This window comes from Gymnoscopelus braueri (assembly GCF_963280865.1).
Source record: "Gymnoscopelus braueri genome assembly, chromosome: 5".
In the NCBI taxonomy this organism is placed as follows: domain Eukaryota; kingdom Metazoa; phylum Chordata; class Actinopteri; order Myctophiformes; family Myctophidae; genus Gymnoscopelus; species Gymnoscopelus braueri.
This window is the reverse complement of record NC_137606.1, coordinates 43,819,436-43,845,225: the sequence shown is the minus strand read 5'-3', so window position 1 is coordinate 43,845,225 and position 25,790 is coordinate 43,819,436. Positions and strand designations below refer to the sequence as shown.

General features: G+C 41.8%; 1 protein-coding gene and 1 pseudogene across 2 annotated transcripts; one reads left to right on the top strand and one right to left on the bottom strand.

Moving 5' to 3' along the window:
* Positions 1-992: 992 nt before the first annotated feature.
* Positions 993-24,382, bottom strand: LOC308085540 (uncharacterized protein). Its single transcript, XM_080428733.1, has 10 exons — positions 24,269-24,382; positions 19,654-19,791; positions 17,800-17,900; positions 17,272-17,390; positions 16,732-16,942; positions 16,220-16,344; positions 16,017-16,128; positions 14,919-15,120; positions 3,875-4,231; positions 993-3,582 (listed from the first exon to the last, which is right to left on the bottom strand). The coding sequence occupies exons 2-10, from the start codon at positions 19,767-19,769 to the stop codon at positions 3,444-3,446; spliced, it is 1,482 nt and encodes a 493-aa protein (XP_080284859.1). The 5' UTR covers positions 19,770-19,791; positions 24,269-24,382; the 3' UTR covers positions 993-3,443.
* On the top strand, positions 12,056-14,214 carry LOC308085395 (DNA polymerase lambda-like; annotated as a pseudogene). Its single transcript has 2 exons — positions 12,056-12,465; positions 12,926-14,214. The product of its transcript is annotated as a DNA polymerase lambda-like (transcript).
* Positions 24,383-25,790: the final 1,408 nt, after the last annotated feature.

Genomic DNA, 25,790 nt, shown 5'->3' with positions numbered 1-25,790 from the left:
TTGGTTGATTGAATACTTTGTTAGCAGGTTTGTTAACAGTACAGGTAGTACAGTCAAAGGTTATGCTAAAAGGATAACACAAAAAGCCCCAGTTTGCATACCAGTAAGAAGACTCATTGTACCTCATCCATTTTAGCGAAGGACACGCTTCTGCTCACACACTAGCCATGTTTCTGGCTTCCCCCTCTGCTCGCCTCTTTGTTACATCTTGTATGGGTGTATAGGAGTAAAAGTATTTAGTTCTGGTTCCTCAGTAATTTCTATGTTTTTATAGGTGTTTCTGCAGGCTTTGTATAATGTAGTGGTTCTACAAGCAAGCACATCAGTGAATGCAGTGCAGGTGGTTTCAGAGTTACTTCTCTGAAACATTGTGAAAACATTACAGCAATTCATTGGTACAAGAATTAAGAAATGTACTCCTACTTTTACTTTTACTTGTACTTTAAATATTTTTAAAAGCATGTACTTTTACTTTTACTTGTACTTTATGTATTTTTAAAAGCATGTACTTTTGAATACTTAAAAGCGATGACTTTTTTACTCTTACTTGAGTTACATTTTGACTGAGCCACTTCCACTTGTAGTGGAGTAAATTTGACCAGGAGTATCTGTACTCTTAGAACAGGAGTATCTGTACTCTTACTCGAGTACTGGGGTTGAGCACTTCGTCCACCTCTGACTGTGGGAAGTAGCCTATTTCTCTGTGTTGTTTAGTGGGGCAAAACACTATCCCCTGTCTAAAACGGGGGTTGCCCATTTGTCTGACAAATGTTAGGTTGGTGTGAGGCTAGGGTTAGAATTAGGCAAAATTAGAAAGGGGGTAGTCGGAACAATAGTACTTTGGAACGGGCCGTCTAAAACAGACAGACAGACAATATACCACTTAAAGCATTTTAATACTGTAAAAATATTTATTGACAACATTTCAGCAATACCAAAACAATTCATTTAATTTAGAATGCCCACAGAAATTGAAAACTTCATCTGTTCATATCAAATGTGGGGAAAAGTACAGTACAAACTAGAAAAAGTGCTCCTCGGAGCACAGGTCTCCGCCAGGTCAGGTAGGTTATTGTGGCCTCCTGGTGGTGCTATAATAGGCCAATGTGAATAGGGTGCCATTTCTTCCTCTACCTAGTGGAAATGTGCATGCAAACTTTTACGTTAATCGCACGCTGTGTTCATGATTTGAGGCATTTTGTACAAAACGGACCTATCCTGCAAACTTTGGAAGCCAATGTTAGCCAATTAGGATGGAATATGAATTATCCGACACATCCGTCTTGATCACATGACTACAGGGATACTGTGTACCGATTTGTGTGATTTTTGGACAGAATCTGAAGGAGTTAGAACAAAAAAAATGTTTTACAAAAGTCAGCCTCCTGGTGGCGCTCTAAAAGCCAGATGTGAAAAATACTGGGCAAAAGTTTTTCCTTGGCCTCTAGGGAGTGTGCGTGCAAAGTTTCACGCAGATCGGTGCAGTTATAGGTAAAAACTTGAATCGGCCTGTTATAGCGCCACCATGAGGCTGATTTAAAAGAAAAACAAGTGGCATTTCTTCCTCGGCCTAGTGTGAATATACGTGCAAAATTTCACGGAAATTGCACGCTGTGGTCATGATTTGAGGCATTTTGTTCAAAACGAACCAATCCTGCAAACTTTGGAAGCCAATCTTAGCCAATCAGGATGGAATATGGACAATCGAACAAATCCGTGTTGATCACATGACAATAGAGTGTATATATATATATACTGTGTACCGGTTTGCGTGATGTTTGGACAAAATCTGTAGGAGTAATATAAAAAATGTGTTTTGCAAAAATCGGCCTCCTGGTCAGGCCAATCTGAAAAAATCAGGGCAGAAGTTCGGCTTTGGCATCCAGGAGGCGTGTGTGCACAGTTTTACAGCGACCGGGCCAACAGTGCCGGAGATTAGCTGCTCACAGACAGACGGACACACACACGGACGGACGGACACACGGACGGACGGACAGGGTGCAAAACATAGTCTCGACCATGCCTTTTGGCCTGGCGGAGACAATAAGATTTTTCCTTGCTAATAATCATTTACAGCAACACAACATCTTGCAAAAAAATATCATTTTGTTATCGGTTTTAGTTGATTGTATATGTACACGTAAACAGATATACAGACACACAATGCCTACTATGGTTAGGGTTTGGTACCGGAACTGCCATACTGGCACCGGTTCCTATACGACAGTCGTTGCCTACACCCCTGCCCGACCACTTCGGTCTGCCACCTCGGGGCGACTGATTGCCTCGTCACTCAAGGGTCCTTCTGGTCGATCGACACGGTCACGACTTTTTTCTGTTCTGGCCCCACAGTGGTGGAATGAACTTCCCACTGATGTCAGGACAGCAGAGTCACTGCCCATCTTTCGCCGCAGGCTGAAAACCCACCTCTTCAGGAAACACTACCCTTCCTCTTTGCCTGGCCTACTTGTTGTTAACTAGTTGTACGAACTCTTGTTTTATTTTTGTATTGTTTTATTGGATCTTGTTTAGTTAATACACTTATTTGTTTTAGCTTGTGCTCATTTGATTTTGCTATTTTGTCTCATCTGTTTAAGAAAGTAGGTAGCTGATATATTGCACTTTTACCTTAGCGCTAGGTATACTCTTGGTTGCTTGTTTATGCAGGAAATGCACTTAAGACTTCTGGTGATTAGTAGTTTTGTTCCCTACCTATGTTGAATACACTTATTGTAAGTCGCTTTGGATAAAAGCGTCTGCTAAATGACTGTAATGTAATGTATCTACCGGACCTAATCGCAACGCACATTTCAGTGCTTGGTCCCATGTTCTTACCATCTGCACAGCTATCTTGTGCAGACAAGATACTACAATGTTTATAGAAGTCTCAATCAACATGAAACCAATTGCTGCACATTTAATTTCAACCATCAATACCACAAACTTGGTATTGAAAATAAACTGTCATGGCCAATGTCAACTATCCATTTATGATTCTGACATAAAGGACAGATCGATCTGATAGATAGATATTTATGATACAAGTTTCACATTTATTGACTCAATTCATTTTCTGATCATCATTTCATTTAATACTGGGTAGATGCTTTTGTATTTATATACAGTACTGAAGTATGCTTTTGTATTTATATACTGAAGTATTCTTTAAACTGTTTTATGTATTGTTACATTTAAGTTGTGTAACGATTTGATGCTGCATCTCAAGGGGCTATCCTTTCAATACATTCTGACCAAGTTCAAATGTATTGGTTCAGGCACCATTCAGGCACCATTTTAAAAGTATTGTTTTAGCACCAGTAATGGAGAAAAACATTAAAATAGATTTCTAAGTAACCCTAGCTATGATAGTCGAGGTTCCCTGAGTCCACATGAGGACAGTCAAACACAGCCCCTCTCACTCTCTCTCTCTCTCTTTCTCTCTGCTACTCGGTATGGTCCAGTGGTATGAGTCCAGTCTGTCTGAGGACAGTGTTGACAGCAGGGATGAGACGTGTGCGGTAATTTAGCAGTCGGCCATCATACACCAGCTGATCTGCTGGCAAATGAGTCTGCATTGGAGCTCTAGAGAAGAGATAGAACATACTGTAGTTACAACAGTCTCCCTTGTGTGACACCATCAACCACTTCTGTATGCACTTTTGGTCATCACATCATATGATGCAGGCCTACATTTCATATACCGAACACACATACATACCCTTCATGCGCATACTATACACATAAAGAATATGTAGAAGTAGGACCCATGCACACAGCACCTTCAAGCACCTCAAGGTGTGCTATGACGTACAGAAATGTGTATACGTATACAAAATATTCAATCATGGATCTTGAATCAATACTTCTCCCTTACCTAGTATGGTACATCCTTGCCACGTTGTTGTCGACCCAAAAACAACCCCTCTTGGAGTCCAGCAGGCCGTGGACGGTGGTGCTGAACACAGCCCGGGGGTTGACGATGATCTTAAAGTTGGTGAATGGCTGGTCGTTGGTTTCATGGAACAGGTGTGCCAGGATGTTGACCCCGGATACTCCCTGCCACTCGGGGCAGCAGCCGTTGTGACGCTGATGAGGAAACCAGGAGGTGGGAGGAGGAGGAGGAGGAGGAGGAGGCAAAGCGATGGTGGCGGTAGAAAACACGTAGTTCTGAAACATGTAGCCGAAGTCAGCACCGTATTGCAGCTCCAGCAGTGGAAGGAGCTCTGGCCAGCTGGTAATAAACATAGTAAAAATAATATTCAGTCAATAATCTACAATATCTGTCGGTCCGTGCATCTCTAAGCAAACATGTTGTCAGAAGTGAGTACAGTATCCTCCTGGCACTCCTCCAGTTGGTGAGAGAATTTATTTTGTTAAAGCCGTAGTCAGGGACTAACTTATTTCAATGAATAAAATGATATCTTAAACAATCTGGTAGAGAATATTACAATACAACACAACCAGCGGATATGCAATGGTTGGAAGTGGTCTCCCAATTCCTTTGAGAAAGTTAGACCCTGGTATCAGGTAGGACACCAGACTGGGTAACAACGAAGCATATGGCACACTAGATTGGACACCAGATTTGGGCCTACAGTGTTTGGCTTTGGTGTTCACCCTGCCTAAATGAAATGTCAGCATTGTTTGCAGTCTTCTAATACCTTGTTGGTTGCTGCTTGGCTAATTACTTGTCACACACCTGTGATTTGCATACTGTAGTACAGTCTGACAATCTATGGTAAGAGCCTATCAAGGCCTATCTGATGCTATTTCTCACTTCTATGACAACTGAATTTCCTTCAGGATTAAGGTCTGTCTGTCTGTCTGTCTGTCTGTCTGTCTGTCTGTCTGTCTGTCTGTCTTTCTGTCTTTCTGTCTGTCTTTCTGTCTGTCTTTCTGTCTGTCTTTCTGTCCGTCCGTCCGTCCGTCCGTCCGTCCGTCTGTCTGTCTTAACACCAGTAGCGGCTGGTGGTGATTTTGGGTGGGGGGGTTACAAGACATCCATTATACTATATGATACTCATAGTTCACCCTGCAGCAACAGCATCACATTCCAGATAGCAAGTTACAGCAATGACACTACAGTAGGCTATCTATACTTTGTTATAGAAAATGCTCCACAACAACACAAGTACCCACAACAAAACAGAGCTTCCACTGCTCCAGTGAACGTTGTTTGTAAGTGCAGATAGCTGCTCTTATATCATGATTATTGGTGGTGGTGGCAATACTAATAATTTGAGCCTGGAATGATCAAATCCTGTGTTGAGGGTCACACAAGAATAGCATGCACTTTATAAACAAAATAAGACCAGAACCAGACAATTAATTAAAAGGTTAGATTATTTAAGTCTGCTTAAAACATAGCAGCAAGTGGTATGTATAAACTGAAACTCATCTCCTCCTACAGTAGAACTCTTCCCATGTGCTTTTAAAGTTACACACACACACACACACACACACACACACACACACACAGCCTCTCCCTCCCTCCCTGACATTTGGGAAGAATGGTAATACAAGAAAACACTTGCGCGCACGCGCACGCGCACGCGCGCACACACACACACACACACACACACACACACACACACACACACACACACACACACACACACACACACACACACACACACACAGTCTGTCTGTCTAAGAGTTCTCAACGGGCCTGAAAATTAAGGCCCGGCCCTAACTGGGCCCTACTGGGCCGGCCCGAACAATGACCATATATTTAGGCCCAAAAACCCCAAAAAAAACATAAAGGTGTCGTTATGTGCTTAATGTCCTCAAAGTCACGCATCTAACAAGCTTTGAACTGAGCAGATTGGACCTTCCGTTCCAGAGATAATGGCCAAAACATCTTGAAAACGGCTACTTTTGCCGATTTTCGAGGGTGAGAGACTCTAGTCTCCCTCTCACTCACACTGTGACCAGGGGTCATCAACGTGTCCGTACACAGACAAACATGTCCGTGGCAAGACATGTCTATGTCCGTGGCACATTTTTTATTTTGAATAATCCTATATATTTTCTTCATTATAATGTAGAAACAAAAAAATGCCTTGAATAACTTTGGTGACTCGTAAAGTAACATGCTCATTTCATGAGTTGCAGGAGATTTTTAGTTGGCCTATTGCACATGGTACCTGTACACACAATTGCATCAGGTGAAGACAACAAGACTAAGCTAAACACACAGAACTCATTAATAAGTAAGTTATTTATAATAAGTTATTAATATTAACCAGCCTACTTTATTAACAGTTTGATAATAGTACAGCGGTACAATTTTGAGTCTCACTCACATGACTTGTTGGAAAAAGTCGCCAAATGCACATTTCAGCACCATATCAACAGGCATAGCCTACAATCTCAATATATTTTGCCTATAAGGATTCGAGATTTAACAAAGGTTTAGCCTAACTAACGAATAAGGAGCAGATAAATATCACCTCGTAACTAATTAAATAGCCCACACTTTCACTTTAGGAGCCTGAACCAGTATGAAGAAACAACCACGAACGCACACCACGAACAACCACGAACGCACACAAAGTAGCCCTACTGTAATTAATTAATGCCATTGCACCGACATTATGAAAGGAGGCATTTATTGATGATCTCACAGATCTCAAGTGCTAAACACTGTTTTTAATATTTAATTGTGGAGGAAACATCTCTCTCCCTCGCTCGATCCCTCTATCTGTCTCTCTTGTTGAATGTCCCTCTTCACTCCCTCGAGTTGGTGATACTGTGCGTGGATTGCTTTAACTAGGTTTCATGTGGTTAAAACTGTTTTATAATTCCTATCATAATCAGATCATTCTGATAGCCATTCATTTCAACATCCTTTTGAGTTTGTGAGAGACAAATTCTTTCCTTTGGGAAATGAGAGAGTAAACATTTGGGCCCTAAAGCTCAGCCATTGTTCTTCCTCTCTGTACTTCCCTGTCCTGTATTCATTTTCTTTTTTTTTCTTTTTTATGGCGACCCCTCCCTGTCCGAGAGTATCAGTCGGTTGATGGTTCCACCGGTCGTGCCGGGAGTCACTTCCGTGTTCCCTCCCCCCGTACAGTGTGGGCCTTTGTGCTGTGCGGCCACGATTGGTCCAACTCGCCTTACCTGCGTGGCACATCCTGAAACTGACACATGAGCTCACCTGAGCACTTAACGACAAAAATAGACCTCAACGACACTGTCGTCTCCTCCCTCTCCCCGCTACCCACGGCCTGTGCGCTACAGAATTACAGCATATTTCAAGAGTCAAGAATGATTCATTCACGTGGGAAGTAAAGATATTAATTGAAGGTTTAGTACCGCAACAAAATACTTTTGAACCACCAGACCACCCCCACACATATTTTCCTTTATGAATTTCAGAGGATGCTGATAACGTATTTTAGGTGAAATAAGCAGATCCCTCGAGGCAAATGAGGGTTTTATCCCTTGCCAGCAGGAAAATAAATCCCAAGTAAATGTGTGGAACCTTCAAACAGTCACCACAGACGAAGGCAAATAATGAACACAGAGCTGGCAGAGGCCTAATGTTTGTTTAAGGAGGGAGAACGACCCTGCAAATATTAAGCCCAATACTAAGCCCCCAAATATTTGCCCACCCAGCTCCATTATCCGAGTCATAGACACATGCAATATAAAGCTTAGCTTTTTTTTTTGTCCTTCCCTTCTTGTTTAGTCACCGCCCTTTTCTTTCTCCTGGCGTCAAAAAGTCAAACATTAATTTCAGAGAGATAATTATGAAACCAGGAAGGCTAGGTTTAGTTTAAAAAGAAAACGTCATAAAAAGAGTTTCGCTAAGCTTCCTTTGTCGTCTACCTTGGCCTGTACTTACTTACAGACAAAATGTCAGCTCTCTCCATGGGTTTGTTGTTCCTGTCCACGCATGGCAAATCACTGTCAATATACAGTACTGAACTACACTGTGTGGGCTTTGTGAACACTACAAAGTACACAGTACACAGTAATTCCTCAGTGTTAATTTATCCAATTGTAACTCTGACAGTGTACAAATTGAACCAAACTAGAAGCTCGGCCCCGTGCGCCCGCGGCCACTTGGCAGCGCATATAAGTGGCGTAGCGTCATGAGGGCCAGTGGGGGCGTGGCTCGGTCAGTGAAGACCCTGTAGCGCGTCTGATATGTGGCATAGAGGGGCGGATTTTAAATCTCCAGAGGAAACATCCGTGGGCTTTCATTGGTTCAGCGATTTGTGCGGTCGCCCTGCGGCCCCTCCTCCTCCACCAATGCGCAGTATTGAGAGCCCTGACGTCACAACATTTGGAGCGATGGCCACTGCACTCTGGTTAGTTAGGGTACACCTAGGGCCCAGGTAGAACCCACTTAAAGCCTGCATGGGCAAACCCAGTTATGACCCGCCTCGGTCCCACATAAACGTGGCTAGTTGGGGCCCACCTAAGGGCCAGGTAGAAGCTACTTATAGCCCGCATGGGCATCGCAGTTAAGACCCACCTCGGCCCCACATAGAATCACCGTTTGTGACCACCGAAACGGGCCTTAGGTGGCCCCCCACCTAAGGCCCGTTTTGGTGGTCACAAACGGTGCTAGGGTGACCACCTCATTTGGTAGCATGCAGGGGCCTTAAGCAGCAGTAATGTAACACAAGCTTAACACGGTAGAACCGAAATTAGCAGAAATTACTACATTTCCCATGATGCCTTCTGAATGGTGCAGCAACGCGTCGCTGCCAATACGTTACATTGTGTCACAAAAACCCACAAAATACACTAAAATGAAACTCTTCAACGGGCTAATTAGGTAGCATTGTTGAGATTTACCAGACTAACGTTCATACAGGTTGTTGGCAAGATGTGTAACATAGCCGTTTGAGGCACGGCAACAGCGTTAGCATTAGCCGCATGCTAACGCTACTCGTTCGTTAGCTTAGCTACACGCTAACGGCTCATTATAGGCAACTCTTGGCTAATAGGCATTTAACCCAACTAACGGCAACACAGTAATGGACATAAACACATACATGCTTTAGAGACTATTAGCAGGCTGCATTAACAACCAGCAGCAACAGAATCCAAGTAGCAGGCCACGTTAGCAGCTAATGCTGTGTACGATGAGGGTTGGCAGGTCTGTTTGTCGTATAAGCGATTTTGGCCTTATGTGGGCGCACCATCTACAATGGACTAACTGAGCAGGAATATTAACATTCACCACACTAACGTTCATTGTTGACAAAGTGATTGCACAGCCGCTTCAGCCATGACAACCACGTTAGCGTTAGCTACATGCTAACGTTGAAAGTACGTTAGCGTTAGCCGCATGCTAACGGCTCATGTTAAGCACCCATGGGCAGTAATCATTCAAATACAACGAACGCTATCACAGTAGTGGACATAAACATAAGTTACATTAGTAGCAGGCTGCAGTGACGTCAAAGTGTTGACAATATGAATGACAGGGCGATTTATTAGAGAAATGAGGGTGATTGTGCTGTCCAACTCAGCGCGCACAACTCTCACGGAGCCCTGTTATTGCTGCGTCTGGCTGTGATGGCGACAGCAAGCTCTCTGCGATGCTGCTGTCTGGAAACTGGCCTCAGGATGACACGACCAATGAGAGTGAGCGATTTCGTTGTTACGATACGATACGATACGATACGATACGATACGATACGATACAACTTTATTGTCAGCTCTCACTGAAATTTTCTTTGTGTCCATGACGTCACCGTTCAAGATACAGACAGGACATACACAATACATTACACAAGGTACATTACAGGACACACATCACAGAAGCAGACAGAAACAAGAACAATAGAACATATCCTCTTGGTTTACCGATTTTGGTTTAAAAGCAGAACAGACTGGTGTACAAAATAATTCTTTAGCCTGTTTTTCTTATATTTTAGGACTCTAAACTGCCTCATGGAGGGCAACAGTTGATATTCATCATTTAAAACATGTAAGGGGTCAGAGGAGATGCTCTTCGCCAGTCTAAGCATGCTATTGATCTGGGCTTCTTTAAAGGAACGTAACACAACCTCAACTGGCCTACCAACAATTTTAGCGCAGATCTTAATTTGGCTATACAGATTGTTCTTATATACCAATGGTAGGCTGTTAAACCAGGCCGTGCTACAGTACAACATCACAGTTTGAACAACAGACGTATCGTTGTTGCTAAGATACGATGTATGGCACATAGCGGCTGTGGCCCATAGCTTGTGGATCTCTGTCACATGATTGGCGTAGCCTGCGTTGCCAGGTCTGCCTTTTGTATAAGCGATTTTGGTCTTATTTGGGCACGCATTTGGGCTCGTTTGCATAGACCACGGCAGCGCTTGTTTCTTTCCCGTTTGACGGATGTGGCAACGGGGCAAAAGGTTCTCAGTGTGGCGCAGATGATGATTGGCTGGTGCAAGGAACCATCCGGAAGTAAATGGCGAGATGAAATATATAGCACTTTATGATTATTACAGAAGGAGACACATGTGAAGGTGGAAAATGAAATGTAGGAGATTATATAGTTTTGCATGAGCGATTTTTGTAGCAAGTTGGGAGAGAATTGGGCCACTCTTGTGGGCGGGGGGTTGATTAGAAAAGTTTGGGTTCCAAAAGGGGACAGCTCTCTGACTGAGTGGAAAGATTTCAGTGGGTGGGTCAAATTGTTTTGCAACACAGGATGCCGCACAGCGTGTGCTCGCTGGAGTGGGTGGAGTTCGCTATCAAATTTATGTAAATCTGGCCGCGCACGACGGCTAAAATCAAGGGCACCTTCTTCTACTGAGTGCTCTGCATTTATCGGAGGTGCTCGGGCAACGGAGCACTCGCAGGATCAGCGCCTCTAGGTGACATGGCAGCAACTATAGATTGTGTGTAAACACTGCCTGAAAAAAAATCTTGTTTTGTTTTGATGTTAAACTTTAGAAGAATAGTTAAGTTGAAGGGTTGTGAGAAATAAAAAAAAGTGATATGTGACTGTCACTCTGTAGTCCTGATTGTGGTTCACCCTCATTCATGAGCTCTCATTATATTCCTGAGTCAAGTGCGACACCAAGTGGTTAAATTCAGTACTAGCGGTCCGGTATATACTTACCAAATATTGTCAGTCAACCTTATCTGCTGATTTTGTGCTGTGTAACTAAGGAACTGGAAGTAGTGAGTCCATTTACTTTCATCACACGGTGTAACAAAATCACTCTTTTGACACATTAAAACATAAGCAAACGCAGATTCTTTTATAGCCTATTAGGTCAAATGGTCCTGGTATGTACTTTAGAGGAAGTGAAATGGCTGTGGGTTCATGTTATACTACCCTTCTCTAGCTCAACAAAAAATGATGTGTCACTATTATTGGTGTAACTGATTAGGCAAAACTAAATTACGTACCAGGACAATTGTTTTTACGGCGGGGATCGTAAGAGGCGCCAAGAATAGGGTCTGTCTGCCTGCCTGCGTGCGTGTGTGTGTGTGTGTCTGTGTCTTAGCTCGACCGATAAGCGCCAGTTTCCTGTACACGCTGCCAGTAGGCAAAGCAAGTATCTCCATATTTTTTACATTTTATTGTCTCTGCCAGAGGTGGAGAGTATGTTTTCGTTCTTGTCCTTCCGTGTGTCCCCCCGTCTCAGCCAAGCTAACATTGGTCAAGCTTCGCGTGACACATGACAATATTGTTGTCACCAATGCTCTGATTGGCTAGCGAGACGCATGATGACATAGAAACCTATAAATAGGTGTGTCACTTCAAAAAAATCATGTACAATTTTTGAAGTGAGCTTCCATCAGCCAAGCTAACATTGGTCAAGTGACACGTGACAATATGTAATATAAATAGGTAAGACAGGATTAATCGGGAACAGTACTGGCGGAGACCTGTGCTCCGAGGAGCACATTTTCTAGTTAAAACATTGTTCTGTGTAACAGATAAGGATATACGTACGCCACTTTCTGTACACCGCGTTTGTAGGTTAGATTAAGGTAGAGCTACGGTTTTGTACTTTTTATTTTGTGTTGGACAACTTTTGTGTTGTTGTGGTTCAAAGCAGGTGGCTTCCCTTTTGACGAAATGAAGCCTCGCCTTGGGATCGCAAAGGCTTTCCCTAACGTTAAAAGAGCCAGACTGCCAGAGATTAAGGATGCAACCCCAATGAAGACTAAATCGGATGAAACTAATGTCACAGGCATTATTTTCCACGGTGTGACGGTGTATTTCCTCCCTGCTGGCATAGGTAATGCCAGATGCCAGATCTTCCAAAGACAAATCCAGCAGAATGGAGGACAGTCTGAAAGTTTGTTCTCTTCTAGTGTCACCCATGTAATTGTAGATGACAATATGGACTGGGACAGGGCCCTCCGGATACTGAAATGGGATAAGATGCCACCTACAGTTCAACTGGTAAAGTGCGCCTGGCTGAGTTCATGCATCACAGATAAACAACTGCTTGGTGTAGCTGACTACAGTCTAATCTCTCCATATAGTTGCGGATTATACTAGGGTCAGTCCACTCTAGGTGGACACGCACTGACCTTTTGCACCTTAATCCCTTGTATAACGCACTGACTTTTTTTTGGTCTTTTTTATTGTGCTCCTTTTCCTCTAAGCACCTTAACGTCCATTGTCTATCATGCACAGTATAAGTATAACATGCACAGTATACAATACATTGCTGCTATGCTCAGGCACCTTAGTTTAGTTTTTTTTAGTTTTTTTTTATCTCAGGTAATTTGTATATATGTAGATAACTTGTCTGGCCTTCTGTTGCTCTCTTGTTTTGATCTCCTTCCCACTTACCCCCCACCCTCTTCTTCTCCCCCCCCCTCTTCTTTCTATGGAAACTAACGTTGCGATGGGAACGATGTACAAAAAAGAATTTCACCCACTCTTTTACCTTGTAAACCTGTGATGTGACAATAAAACTGATTCTGATTCTGATAGGGATTACCGTGAAACACACCAAGAAGATGGAAAAGAAGACTTGTTCAATGGCTATCCTGCTATACCGGACACAGTGGAGCCACTGTTGGATCAAACAAAACCAGAGGAAAGCACAGAATTGGTCTCAGACAGCAAAGAGGAGTTAAGTGACGAAGACGGAGTCTCACAGGTTGACTTGAATGCTCTGATGACTGGCCAACACTCCAAAGAGGAGACCTCTGGACCCAGTCTCGATCCCAGTCCAAGCCCTCGACGACAGAGGCCTGTGTCCGGCAAGTGGGTCTGTTCCCGGTCCTCTCAGTCCAAAAACAATAACTGCAACAAGCACATCACAGTAAAATTTGAAGTATTGGCCAAAGCTTACACACACCAAGGGGACAAGTGGAGGGCGCTGGGCTACTCTAAAGCTGTCAATGCACTCAAGACTTACCACAAGCCTATATCATCATATCAGGAGGCTTGTCAAATCCCAGGAATTGGGAAGAAAATGGCTGACAAAATTGACGAGATCATGGAGAGTGGTCATCTCCGTAAACTAGATCACATTGGGGAAGCTGTGCCCATTCTTGAACTTCTTCACAAATATCTGGGGTGCAGGAGCCAAGACAGCGCAGTTATGGTATCAACAGGGATTTCGGACTTTAGAAGATATCCGCACAAAAGCTAACCTGAGCAATACTCAGAAGATTGGACTCAAGCATTATGATGACTTTCTAGATCGGATGCCATGGGGAGAAGCAGCCTCCATTGAGGAAGTGGTAAGGGATGCTGCCCTAGCCACAGACCCAGGCCTTCTGGCCATAGCATGTGGTTCATACCGCCGGGGGGAGGCGACATGTGGAGATGTCGATGTCCTCATCTCTCACCCTGATGGCAAATCGCACAAGGGGATCTTCTGTAAAGTGCTACGTACTCTCCATCAGAGTGGATTTCTGACAGATGATCTGGTGAGTCATGAGGAGAACGGGGATCAGAAGAAGTATATGGGTGTGTGCCGTTTGCCAGGGCATGACCACCGCCATCGCAGGATTGACATGATTGTGGTGCCTTACAACCAGTTAGCCTGTTCGCTCATGTATTTCACTGGTTCGGCACACTTCAATCGTTCTATGAGAGCCCTGGCGAAGACAAAATCCATGAGCCTATCAGAGCACTCACTGAACAAGGACGTGTTGCGTCAAGGTACTTTGAAGATATATAATGGCACTCCACTTCCTACACCTACAGAAAAGGATGTTTTTTGCCTTTTGGGCATACCATTCCGTGAACCTCATGAAAGGAACTGGTGATTTTAAACCTGTAGTGTTGAGTTATGCAAATGTCTTGTCTGTTTTATATATATATGATCATGCTAGAACAGCGGTCAAACCCAGGACCTTCTAGCCGTGAGGTGACAGCGCTACCGACTGCGCCACCGTGCTACCGCTAAAGAGTACTTCTTTCGTATTTCTCTCCTGATGGATGCTGCTCATGCTTGTTTATTTGAGACATCACATTTGTATATACTTAAAATGAATGGTCAGTTGTAGCAGTGGCACAACTCGTAGTAGCAGCACAGCAAACGTTTACATTTGAATTATCATTTGAAAGTGACAGATTGACTTATGGCTGAAGGGAGGCCAACTGTCTCAGACTTTGACAACCCCAGTGTTTTAACTGGTAACTAGAAAATGTGCCCCTCGGAGCACAGGTCTCCGCCAGGCGAGGTGGTAAAAGAAAGTATTGTTCCTGATTGATCCTGTCTTACCTATTTATATTACATATTGTGATGTCACGTGAAGCTTGACCAATATTAGCTGTGAGCGGACGGACACACACACGGACGGACAGATGGTAAAACATACGCCTTCGGCCTGGCGGAGACAATAATGATAATAAACACTATATGCATATGAAAAAATAGGCATTAGCTGTGTTGCTTGCACCGCAAGCAACACAGTATACACACATAGACATACACACATACAGAATACACACATAGACAGTACAGTACCTGTCCACTTGTTGAGGCAGTATGAGCTCATCTATGTCGTGCAGGGCGATGTACTGTGTCTGGTACATGTATCTGTAGACGCAATCAGTCAGAGCAGGGATCTGGCCATAGTAATGTATCTGACCAGGACTGAGCTCAGGCTGCCAACCAGCAGACACGTTCAGATGACTGGACATAGACCAAGGAATCACCTCCACCAGACCTTGGAGGGAGACAGAGAGAAAGAAATACATTACATAATGCAGCCTTAATCTGTTAACACTGCTGCTGCGACCATAGCCAGGCAAGCGATACCGATGTATCAAGAGCAATTCCACCAGACTACTGAACTGTTTCCAACTGACCTGACCACCATCAGGCTTCGAACAGTGAGCCCTGTCTGTCGCCAGGCTGTCCTGATGACACAGGCCACCACACAATATAGGACTGCAGGTGTGTTTCATTGCAGCTGCACTGGCACGTACTGTACAGTATGTATACACTGATATGATATATATATTTGCTGCTAAATAATGTGTCACTTGCATGACAGACTATACGCACAAAGGAGCCTCATTATTATTATTTTTTAACCGTGCACCTTATTTAAGCTACTGTATACTGTTACTGTAGCTGCTGCAATTTAACTGCTTCATTCCATTACCTTTTGTACTGGTAGTGTAAGTTATATTTTCTGTTACAACGGGGAAAAAACTGTAAAATAAATTGAGTGCTTGTTCAATAACAGGGGTATCCCCATCTCTCCAGCTCTTTAGTAAACAGAATATAAATGTTCAGGTGTGTTGCCAATTTCATCCAATCAGGAGAGAGTACCCATTTATCAGTTTTCCAATTCCAATTTTGTCTGCTCAATTTTGTTTTTGTTTCATCACTTCTAATTTCACTTTATCCTTTATCCCAATTCTCTCTCCTGATTGGATGAGATTTGTATCCTGACCTGGAAATGTATTTTCTGTTTACTGGAGAGACGAAGAGACCCCTGTTACTGACGGAACACTCCATCTATAGCAATGATTAATACCAGAATGTATAGCTATTTAACACTAAACTTATTGGAAAGAAAGATGTTTTTACAAACGCACACAAACCATCTTCTACCTGTATGTGTGTAGTAGTCCAGAATCCTCTGTGTATCTGGGCTACAGCTGGTCTTATAGATGACCACTCTGGTCACCCCCAGTAGTCTCAACATCTCAATGCTCTGGACCAGCTGAAAGGTTCACCACACACTATAAATCACAAGGGTCACCTGAACTTTGACAATGCAGTTACTGAATATGTTAGGTGTCGCAGACCAGTACCTGCAGCACATTGTTGAAACCAAACATTGTAGAGAAGCAGACAGTGAAATTGTGAGGGAAGGAGTCGCTTCTCATCTGCTGGTTCAACACCTCCAGAAACACTAGCTGCTGCTCTTCAACCGTGACTGGGAGGACAGACAAAAAAGAGAAAAAGAAAAATGCGAGTTGATGTGACATCTGCAGGGGACGCTTATGAAAATACGAAACTAATTGCGTCCTGTATTGGTTCAAAATGTGACGTGAGATTTAATTGGCAATTGAAGGCTGATTCTTTAATACTTTAATACTGTCATATTTTCAACTGAATAAAGTGCAGACATGTCGTGTTGACACTTTGTTCCGTCGAAAATACTGTATGCATCATTTGTGGGCCAACAGAGAATTACAGTCTTTAAGTTAATGGTGCCGCCATCAGTAGCATTTCAAATGTTCCCATTCTAAACTGATGGAGTGTTCTGTCTCTTCTATATTTTACTCTCCGTTTATTCCATCCAACTAGTAACTTCCAGTACCGTCTGTGCCAATAGATGTCACAGCGACATGAGAGGGGGCCTCACATCCCACAGGGAGGGGGCACAGGATATCCACTGTCCCATACTCAAAGCCGAAGTGATCAGAGTGAAAGACGCTGTCACCCACAGAGATTCTGCGCTGTCCTTGGCATGAGAGGATGCAATAATAGGCCACCGCTTCTGTCTGCAGGGCCACAGCAATGACACGGACCTGAGAGGACGAAGGGAAGGACGCAGAAATGAAGACGTTTCGCTCAGTGGTGTCCAATCATGTGCCACGAAGAGCCACGAGTGTGCAAGCTTTCACCCCAGCCAAACACTGCACCAGCTGATTGCAGTCATTATTCTGGTTAGAGGTGATTATTAATCTAATCAGCTGGTTGGTGTAGTGGAATTAAAACCTGCATACTATTGGCCTTCAGGACATGATGGAACTCTACAGATTCATTTCAGATAGGATGACTACATTTGGTTCAGATATCTGATTATAATAGTACATTTTAATTGAATAATACATATTTATCTGCAGATTGTGCAGACCTCTTGTCTGAATGTTCGGTGCTCCATGTATGCCGATAGCAGCAGTGTATGCGTCCCATTGACCGCCACTAGGGGCTCCTTTTCTGCATGTGGGTGTGCATTGAACAGCAGAGGGGAGTCTATAAGGAAGGTGTCATGAGGTTATCAAAATAGAACAAACAGACCTTCTGTATACAAATACAAATAAATGTGCAGCCCTTTCTTTATCATACACGTTAAAATAGTGTATGTGTCAGTGTCTCTCATATGCTGCTGCAGATTTTTATGGATCTATTTGCATTCAGTTTAGTTTTGAGTGTGCTTTCACATCCTATACGGCAAAAATAAAAAAGCAAATAGCATTTTTATACTCCACCCAATTTCACTTTGTACATCACATCACAATGGCAACCCAAGTGGACCCAGTATGTCCACTTTTAGCCAAACTAAATAATGGTCTAAAGTGCCTCTGGAATCAAAATATACAACTACAGGTTGCTACTGGGAAACAATTAACAGCTGAAAAACACAAATAATACTAGACATCACCTGGTTGTTCAGGGACAGATTCTGGAGGTAACGTTGCTGGGTTCTGGGACTGGAAGGTAGATCTGTAGTACTGGCTCCAAAAGTGGGTCGTTCTAGCAGGGCTGTACAGTAGGTTCAATGAGAACACATCTGAGTTAATTTAATTGTCTCTTTATAGCATGGCTGATAGCCAAGCCATCTAAATCAGGCTTTGTGTCCCCTCAAAAGTAAGCCAATCGCAGCTCAAGCTGCTGCGTAAATGACATCACTAATTGGTTGGTGGACTGTAGGCAGTGATGAAGGGAATTCAGGTTAATTCCACTTGCAGCATATAAGCTTACACTGCTTTGTTCCATGGGTTTCATGTCAACACCTAGTTCCTGTCAGTCTGTCATTATATGATGGACGAGGCTTCTGATTCCTTCTCCCGGTGTTATTTTCCCCGATACGCCTTTTAAAGCGATCGGGGGATCGATCATACAGGAGATAAATATGATGATGCTTTTGTGTGACTTCAGGCGATTTTTGCCTCTGTTAGGGGGGGGGTTGGGTGGGGGATTGTGTCATGGGGGGGGGGCACCATCTCTGAGGAAGTGCACAGTATGGTATGGTTGGAATCCTTTATACCAGAGAGTTGCACACTTGTTGCTGTCGGGCAGAAACCAGCTGTCTCCATTTTTTTACTTTTAATTTTGTTTGAATAAATCAGTGCTATTGAACACCCTTTACGTCTGTGTGTGGGTTTTACAAATATTGAACCAATTAAAAGTATTAAAAAGCGCTTCTTACTAAACCTAACTCCATTGGATCCTCACATTAATGGTCTACTCTAAAACCAACTCCACTTGAGCTGTATTTGGGTAAAGTGTTGATAATATAAGGACACATTCAAGTATCTGACAATGTATAAAGTCACCATACCGACTTTGATGAGACAGTGTTGTGTTGTTCTAAAAACACATTTTTTTTTTCCATTTCCTGAAAATGTTATATTGTGGACATAGCTGGTATCTGCCGGACAGCAAAGATATTAAAGGAACTCAGCCGAGCATAGGCTACAGATAATGTGGCAGTTATATCTGTAAATACAAGGTGGGCTGGGCTCACAGATCAACAAATTGTCAACCGCCAACACTCTTTTTCTACTGTCACCAGTATCATGCTGGTGACAGTAAATTAATAGTGTCGACGGTTGACAATTTGTTGCAGTATGGCCTACAGTGCAAATACATCATCCTATAAACATATTATGAACACTGAATAAAGATGGTACTCCATCTGCTTAAGCCAATAAAACAATTAAACTAGCAGACAGTTGTAAACAGCAAAACAAACAATGCAACAAATAATGTAACATCCCATGTAAGTGTCACAGCTTGCTAATGTGTTACCTATACCTATATCCTTCATGCACATGTCAGGATGATAGATAGACAGTCCTTATTATTGTAGTTTGATCAATTTTCAGAGGATAAAACTGCTTGTTAACTCCTGCAGGGCAGAGCAGAGATCAAAGAGAGAGAGCTCCATCCATGACATCACCTTATTAATGCCTTGTAAGTACCTGGCAGGCTTTAATTTCATACACAATCTATGTATAATGCATAATTCCACTTGTATGCAAATGACAGAAAACAAAATATATACTTTTAGTGCTTTTTAATTTTTAATTTATACATTTTTATTAATTATATATATATTTTTAAATTAATCAATATATCAGAACTGGGCTGGCCAATCAGGGCAGATGCAATATGTTAAATATGTCATGTTTATGTAACACAGGAATTTCAACTAATTGATAGCCGCCCTATATATTGCAATATGCTATATTGTAATTTGCATATTGTGCAAGATCAGACGTGTTTGACATACGTGTATACCCAAAGCAGCAGGGTGAGGGAGAGAACGGTGATGACAGGACTCAGGTACGTCAACTTCTTCAGTCTCCTCAGTTTAGGCTGATGGTGATGGTGTCCTGCCAAAGGCATCTTGGCCGGTTCGTATTGGATGCTATCAGACAGGCAAACAGAGATTTTATTAGAAGACAAGAGCGGAAACAAAACTAGTTTCTTGACAAGATGATACATTTTAGGTATAAGATATCAGTGGTGGAAAGTAACTAAGTACATATGCTTAAGTACTGTACTTAAGTACAGTTTTGAGGTATTTGTACTATTGTACTTTTAGGTATTTGTATTTCCAATTTCCAATACTTTTACTTCTACTCCACTACATCTCAGAGGCAAATATTATACTTGTACTCCATTACAATTATTTGAAAACTTTAGTTACTAGTTACTTTAGAGATTTTGATAATTTTTTACAAAACATACATTAACCACTTCAGCCCTATATATACATTTCGGCCATTTGAAAATAGCCGATTTACTAGCTCACAATGCGTCGCATTGCGACACATTATGAGCTTGTAGATCTGCTATTTTCTAAAGATTTTTATACCTTTGAGAACTTAAAATTGGACATTTTGCATAATTACTTTTGGTACTTTAAGTACATTTTGATGGCAATACTTTTGTACTTTTACTCAAATTACTTGAATTCCGGACTTTTGCTTGTAACAGAGCATTTCTATATTGCAGTAATGATACTTTTACTTAAGTAAAAAACGTGAGTATTTTTTCCACCACTGTGAGATTTAAGTGTGCAACGATCCCCCTCTCCTTGAATAAAACACTTGACCAATGACCTACAGCTGTAACTGAGTGTAATTGATTGAATGCAGTTTTGAAAAGTATACAAGTGTGCTTAGTAAACCTATGGGCCATATGAGGAAGTAAAAACAACAACAAAAAAATATATAGCTGCAAGCAGTGATAATACGGGGCCAGCGATTGCAGAAAGAAAAAAGAAAGAAGCAATGATAAGTAATATGCACAATAAGCCATAGAAACATAGAAGACTGAACTTGAGAGAAAGAAGACCATGCAATTAACAAATGAGCATTTTAAACCCTCACCTCAGTAAAACTATACCTACCCCTAACCTCAAGAAATACTACGCGTAAGCCTACGAATGCCAAATTATGATCACCTCAACACATCATCGAGGACAGGGCTCGAACCAGTGACCTCCGGACTCACAGGCTGCCTTTCTTCTCATTGAGCTAGAGATATGATAGCCCTGGTAGTGTCTGTTGATATATATAACTCTTTCCGTACCTGATGGACCAAGCCTCTGTTTTGTTAACTACTCGAGATCAATGGTTCCCTAACCATCTACCGATAGAGAAACTGTACGTCTCCTCGGAACAGAAACCAGTGAAAGTAGCCGATCTACAAGCTCTCAAAACGTTGCTATCTGAAAAGTTGTGAGATTGTAGATCGGCTATTTTCAGAATGAAGTATGTCATACATTGAAAAAACATACTCTCAAATAAGCATTTCATCTTTAACAATTGCACATGCATTAATTGACACAATCATGTTGTGTGTAATGCAACTTAAATGAAGTCTGCATCAAGTGAGGCTTGTACTGGCGACCGTGAGGTTGTAAGGCACACGCTTAAGCGAGAAGCCATTGGACCAACAGACCTGATCCAGTGAAAAAGGAGGTCAGACAGATTGTTTCATGCAAATAGCAAAAAAAAACTGGGTTTAAAGGAGCATTTCACCCCTGGAAGAAACTGCAATCACTCAATGTTAATAGTATTTGTAGTAGATTACAGTAGAACAATTTAAAATGTGCACCCTATGGCCAGAAAAATAATGAAATCTGTGTTTGACTAGGGTTTGACTGGACTGCTGCAATACTACAATGACCATAATGCTTTGGTGCACTGCCCCTCCTTGTGGGGAGTGGAGGCTGCATGTGGGTGTGATCTTCAACAACAACACACAACATGTGTACCAGTGTTCGACAGTGTTGCCATGTCTACTTTGATATTTGGGCTTGTATCCAAATGTTTTGATTGTTGTTTAAACCAGTGGTTCTCAAACATGTTCATGTATTTTTCCACGGACCCCCATCTGAAATTATAATTTGTGCCAGGGAGCCCCTACCAAATATGTGTTGTTAAAACGATTAAAAAATATTCCACATTTTGCACTTTTTCCCCTCAAGATTTTTTGGAAAATAGCAGATCTACAAGCTCACAATGGGTAACATCGCGACGCGTTGTGAGCTTGTAGATCGGCAATTTTCAAATATATAATATCCCATGTCTAGGTTTAAAGTGCTCTTGGCCTAGTTATCTTCTTTTGGGCTTGTTTTCATAGACCTGGTTTCTTATTTCTTTCACAATATCTGGCAACACTGGAAGTCAGAAGCGTCCATCTCATCCTTCATGTCCAAGGATTCGTTAGTGATGTCACATCACTGACAAATCCTTGGTATCTTTATGCCGTTCTACTTCCGTGTAGCATAGTAGCGACATAACTGTCGAATCCTTGGTATTGTGATCCTAGCCTTTCAACAGTGTTTGTTTACCGTCGCTCCACGCTGTATTTGGATTCTTTCACGCTTGCGCATATGAAACACTAAACAGGATTATTATTTCATGTCAACATTCAAGTACAACTATCAGAAGATGTAACTCAGGTAAAGTAATGCATCACTCTGCAAATTTAACTAAAGTTTTCCACCTGTACAAAGTCATTTCTTATACAGACATCAAGGCAATGATTTTTTAATCATCCTTCCCTTGTCAATATCTTGCCATTTAGGGCAATGATATAACATTATGTAGTGATTTGATAACATAAATAGCAGCCACCAGCCAGTCATTTACTGCCAGTCAACTGTCTTCTGAGTTTTGGTATTCGAATGATGAGCGACCCATAGCCCTGCTGTGTTTCAGAATCAGCAATAACTTGAAAATAGTCATCTTCCTCCATGGAATGCTCTGACTCAGATGTGCATGCTGACGCCATGATACAAATCTGAACGGGGAATGCAGCTAAAGGGGTGGGGATTATTTACAACTCTATGTGGTGGAGTCCAAGACGGTTCAAGGTTGGACCAAATCTTGGGGACACCCCTTGGGGCTGTCTTTGGAGCTGATCTGACTGAGACGTGTCGAGACAACATGTAGTGCGGAAAGGAATGAGACCATACCGTTGTGACGTCAATTACGTCACAAGAAAGTCGAAGATTACTAGATATCTAAAAACACAGACTATACACACAAAAAAACAGGATCTTGTTTCTTGAGTCCTAAACTTCATTAAAATAAGATCTGGTTGCAAAATCGGCGAAGTGACCCTTTAAGTGTTCTTCAAACTGCTCAAAATTGCAGAAAATCTAAGGGCGGAGCTTACTGATCAAAGTGATACATGTGTTCCTCATGTGGCAAAAGGTAAAAGTGTAAGCAAGTTTCATGGCTGTCGGCCAAACGAGGCATGCGTTAAGCCTGTTTAAAATTATATTTAAAAAAGTTAGAAATTAGAGTTTAAAAAATTGCTATAGCGCCCCCCTTTGGCCAATTGGAGTAAGATTGGTTTCAGTGATATTTGGAATGACCCTCTACATTTCTGCAAAGTTTCAAAGAAATGTGAGTCTACATGTATGTGTTAGGGGCAGATGAATAATTTTCATAAAACTGCAATAGTTAAAATCTATCTCCTCCTGGGATTCTTGAGTAATCTGCACAAAACTTTTTTTACACATGAACTTTGGACCTCTGCCGACAGAACTTTGGACCTCTGCCGACATTGACCTCTTTGACCTCTTCAAAATCCGTGGTGGATTTTGAAGAATGAATCTTTTAAGAGCCAATGACTGTTTTTCATAAAATTAAAAATGGTGGGAGATCTAAAGGTTAGAGGTCAAAAGTCAGAGGGTGAAGAAGAAGAAGAAGAAGAAACAGAATAATGCCAATAACAAAACGGAGCCTTGCTCTGCAGAGCCTGGCCCCGTAACAAGTCTTATGCAAGGTTCCCTTTATCCAGCCTTTAGACAGAGTGACTGGTAGTTGTGTCTTAAAGGAGTAGTTCACCCAAAAAATTGCGTATTTTCTATCAATTACACTCTCCATGAAGCCTTGAATACATGGAGATGTTTTAGTTTTTGTCACATTCCTAAGCCAATGATTTGATGACCGCCGGAAAGATGCCAATGCATCCGGTAGGAGACTCAAAGGAGCCTCTTTGAGTCTCCTTTGAGTCTCCTACCGGAGTCACCACTGGTCATTAAATTATTGGTTTAGGAATGTGACAAAAACTAAAAAATCTCCATGATTTCAAGGCTTCATGGGGTGTGTACTTGATAGAAAATAAGTAATTTTTTGGGTGAACTCCTTTAAGTCTAAATGAAACTGAACAGATGGGGTGATATCTTTCATAATATTACAGCATAAATGATGTAGCAAGTTTAATTCATCAGCATGCCTGAACTATTTCTACAACATATGGAATTCTTGGGCCACAGTGCAAGGTAATGATGCAACACAGATTAATACATGTTTTTAATGAATTCAATTTAATAAATAAGCAAGACAGTTACCAGTATAAAACCAATTCACTTACTGTACCTTGCCCTTCACTTCTGTTCCATCTCCTTGGTGTTTTGAACGGAATTGAGAGTTACACAGAAACAGTTCTTGTCCTGGTGCTGGTTCCATAAAGACTGAACTTCCTTGTGTAATGATGCTGGTCCCATGGTGCTGTCACTGTGTCTGTCACATATCACTGGCTGGCTGCAGTGAGCTGCTTGAATGAATGATGGAATAATTAAAGGGGTAGTTCACCCCCCAAATAACTTTTTTTCTATTGATTACTCACCCCATGGAGCCTTGAATTCATGGATATTTTTTTGTTTTTGTCGCATTCCTTCCTTTATTATTTGATTATAATAAATTTAGCCCCATTGATTCCGGTAGGAGACACAAATGCATTTGTGTCTCCTACCGGAATCAATGGGGACACATTTATTATAATCAAATTATTGGCTTAGGAATGTGACAAAAACAAAAAAATATCTATGAATTCAAGGCTCCAGATGGTCAGTAATCAATAGAAAAAAAGTTATTTTGGGGGTGAACTACCCCTTTAATGTGGAAGAAACACACACACACACACACACACACACACACACACACACACACACACACACACACACACACACACACACACACACACACACACACACACACACACACACACACACACACGCACGCTGCACGCACACACCCATGCACGCGCGCGCGCACACACACACACACACACACACACACACACACACACACACACACACACACACTCATTTCCCCCTTTTATTTCTCTCACTACTCAGTCAGCTAAAATCGGAGAATATAACGGCCGCCAGCCTTTTGTCTGTTGTCTATTAGTCTTAGGCTAGATTGCTCAAATTAGCAGTGGTGTAAAGTACCTAACTACTGTACCGTACGGTGAGGTATTTTTTTTTTACTTTACTGGAGTACTTTTATACCTCTACTCCACTACATCTCATAGGCAAATATTGTAGCCTACTTTTTATTCATATTATTTTAAAACTTTAGTTAGTTACTTGGTAGATTTTGATTATTACTACAAAACATACATTTATCACTTCATTTAGGCATTTTGAAAATAGCCGATCTATAAGCTCACAATGGGTTGCGCAATGCACTGCATTGTGAGCTTGTAGATCTGCTATTTTCAAAATACTTTTTTATACATTTTGAACTTGTGAAATGGGACCTTCTGCACAATGAGTACTTTATACTTTTGGTACCTTAAGTACATTTTTATACAAATACTTTTGTACTTTTACTCAAGTACATTTTCAATTCCGGACTTTTACTTGTAACAGAGTATTTCTACACTGCAGTATTGATACTTTTACTTAAAAAAACTTTAAAAAAATATACTACTTTTTCCACCAATGCCTACCTTGTAGATCGCGTCCGATGTTGTTGTCACTCACAGATGAAAAATGAAACTCATTGTAGGCTAATCACAGGTGCAATAAAGTGCATAAAGTATTCAATCAAACAAACAAACAAACGCATCTCTCACCAAAGGCATAAAAAACCCTCCTTGGCTCCTCCTAAT

What these genes read in the sequence shown, in the direction of transcription:
- LOC308085540 (XM_080428733.1), bottom strand. Translation starts at nt 19,769, where the DNA reads ATGCCTTTGGCAGGACACCATCACCATCAGCCTAAACTGAGGAGACTG. An exon ending in CTGCTGCTTTGGGTATACAC is followed by an intron (nt 17,901 to 19,653) that starts GTATGTCAAACA and finishes CCTACTGTACAG; the next exon opens with CCCTGCTAGAACGACCCACT. An exon ending in GACATCTATTGGCACAGACG is followed by an intron (nt 16,345 to 16,731) that starts GTACTGGAAGTT and finishes CTGTCCTCCCAG; the next exon opens with TCACGGTTGAAGAGCAGCAG.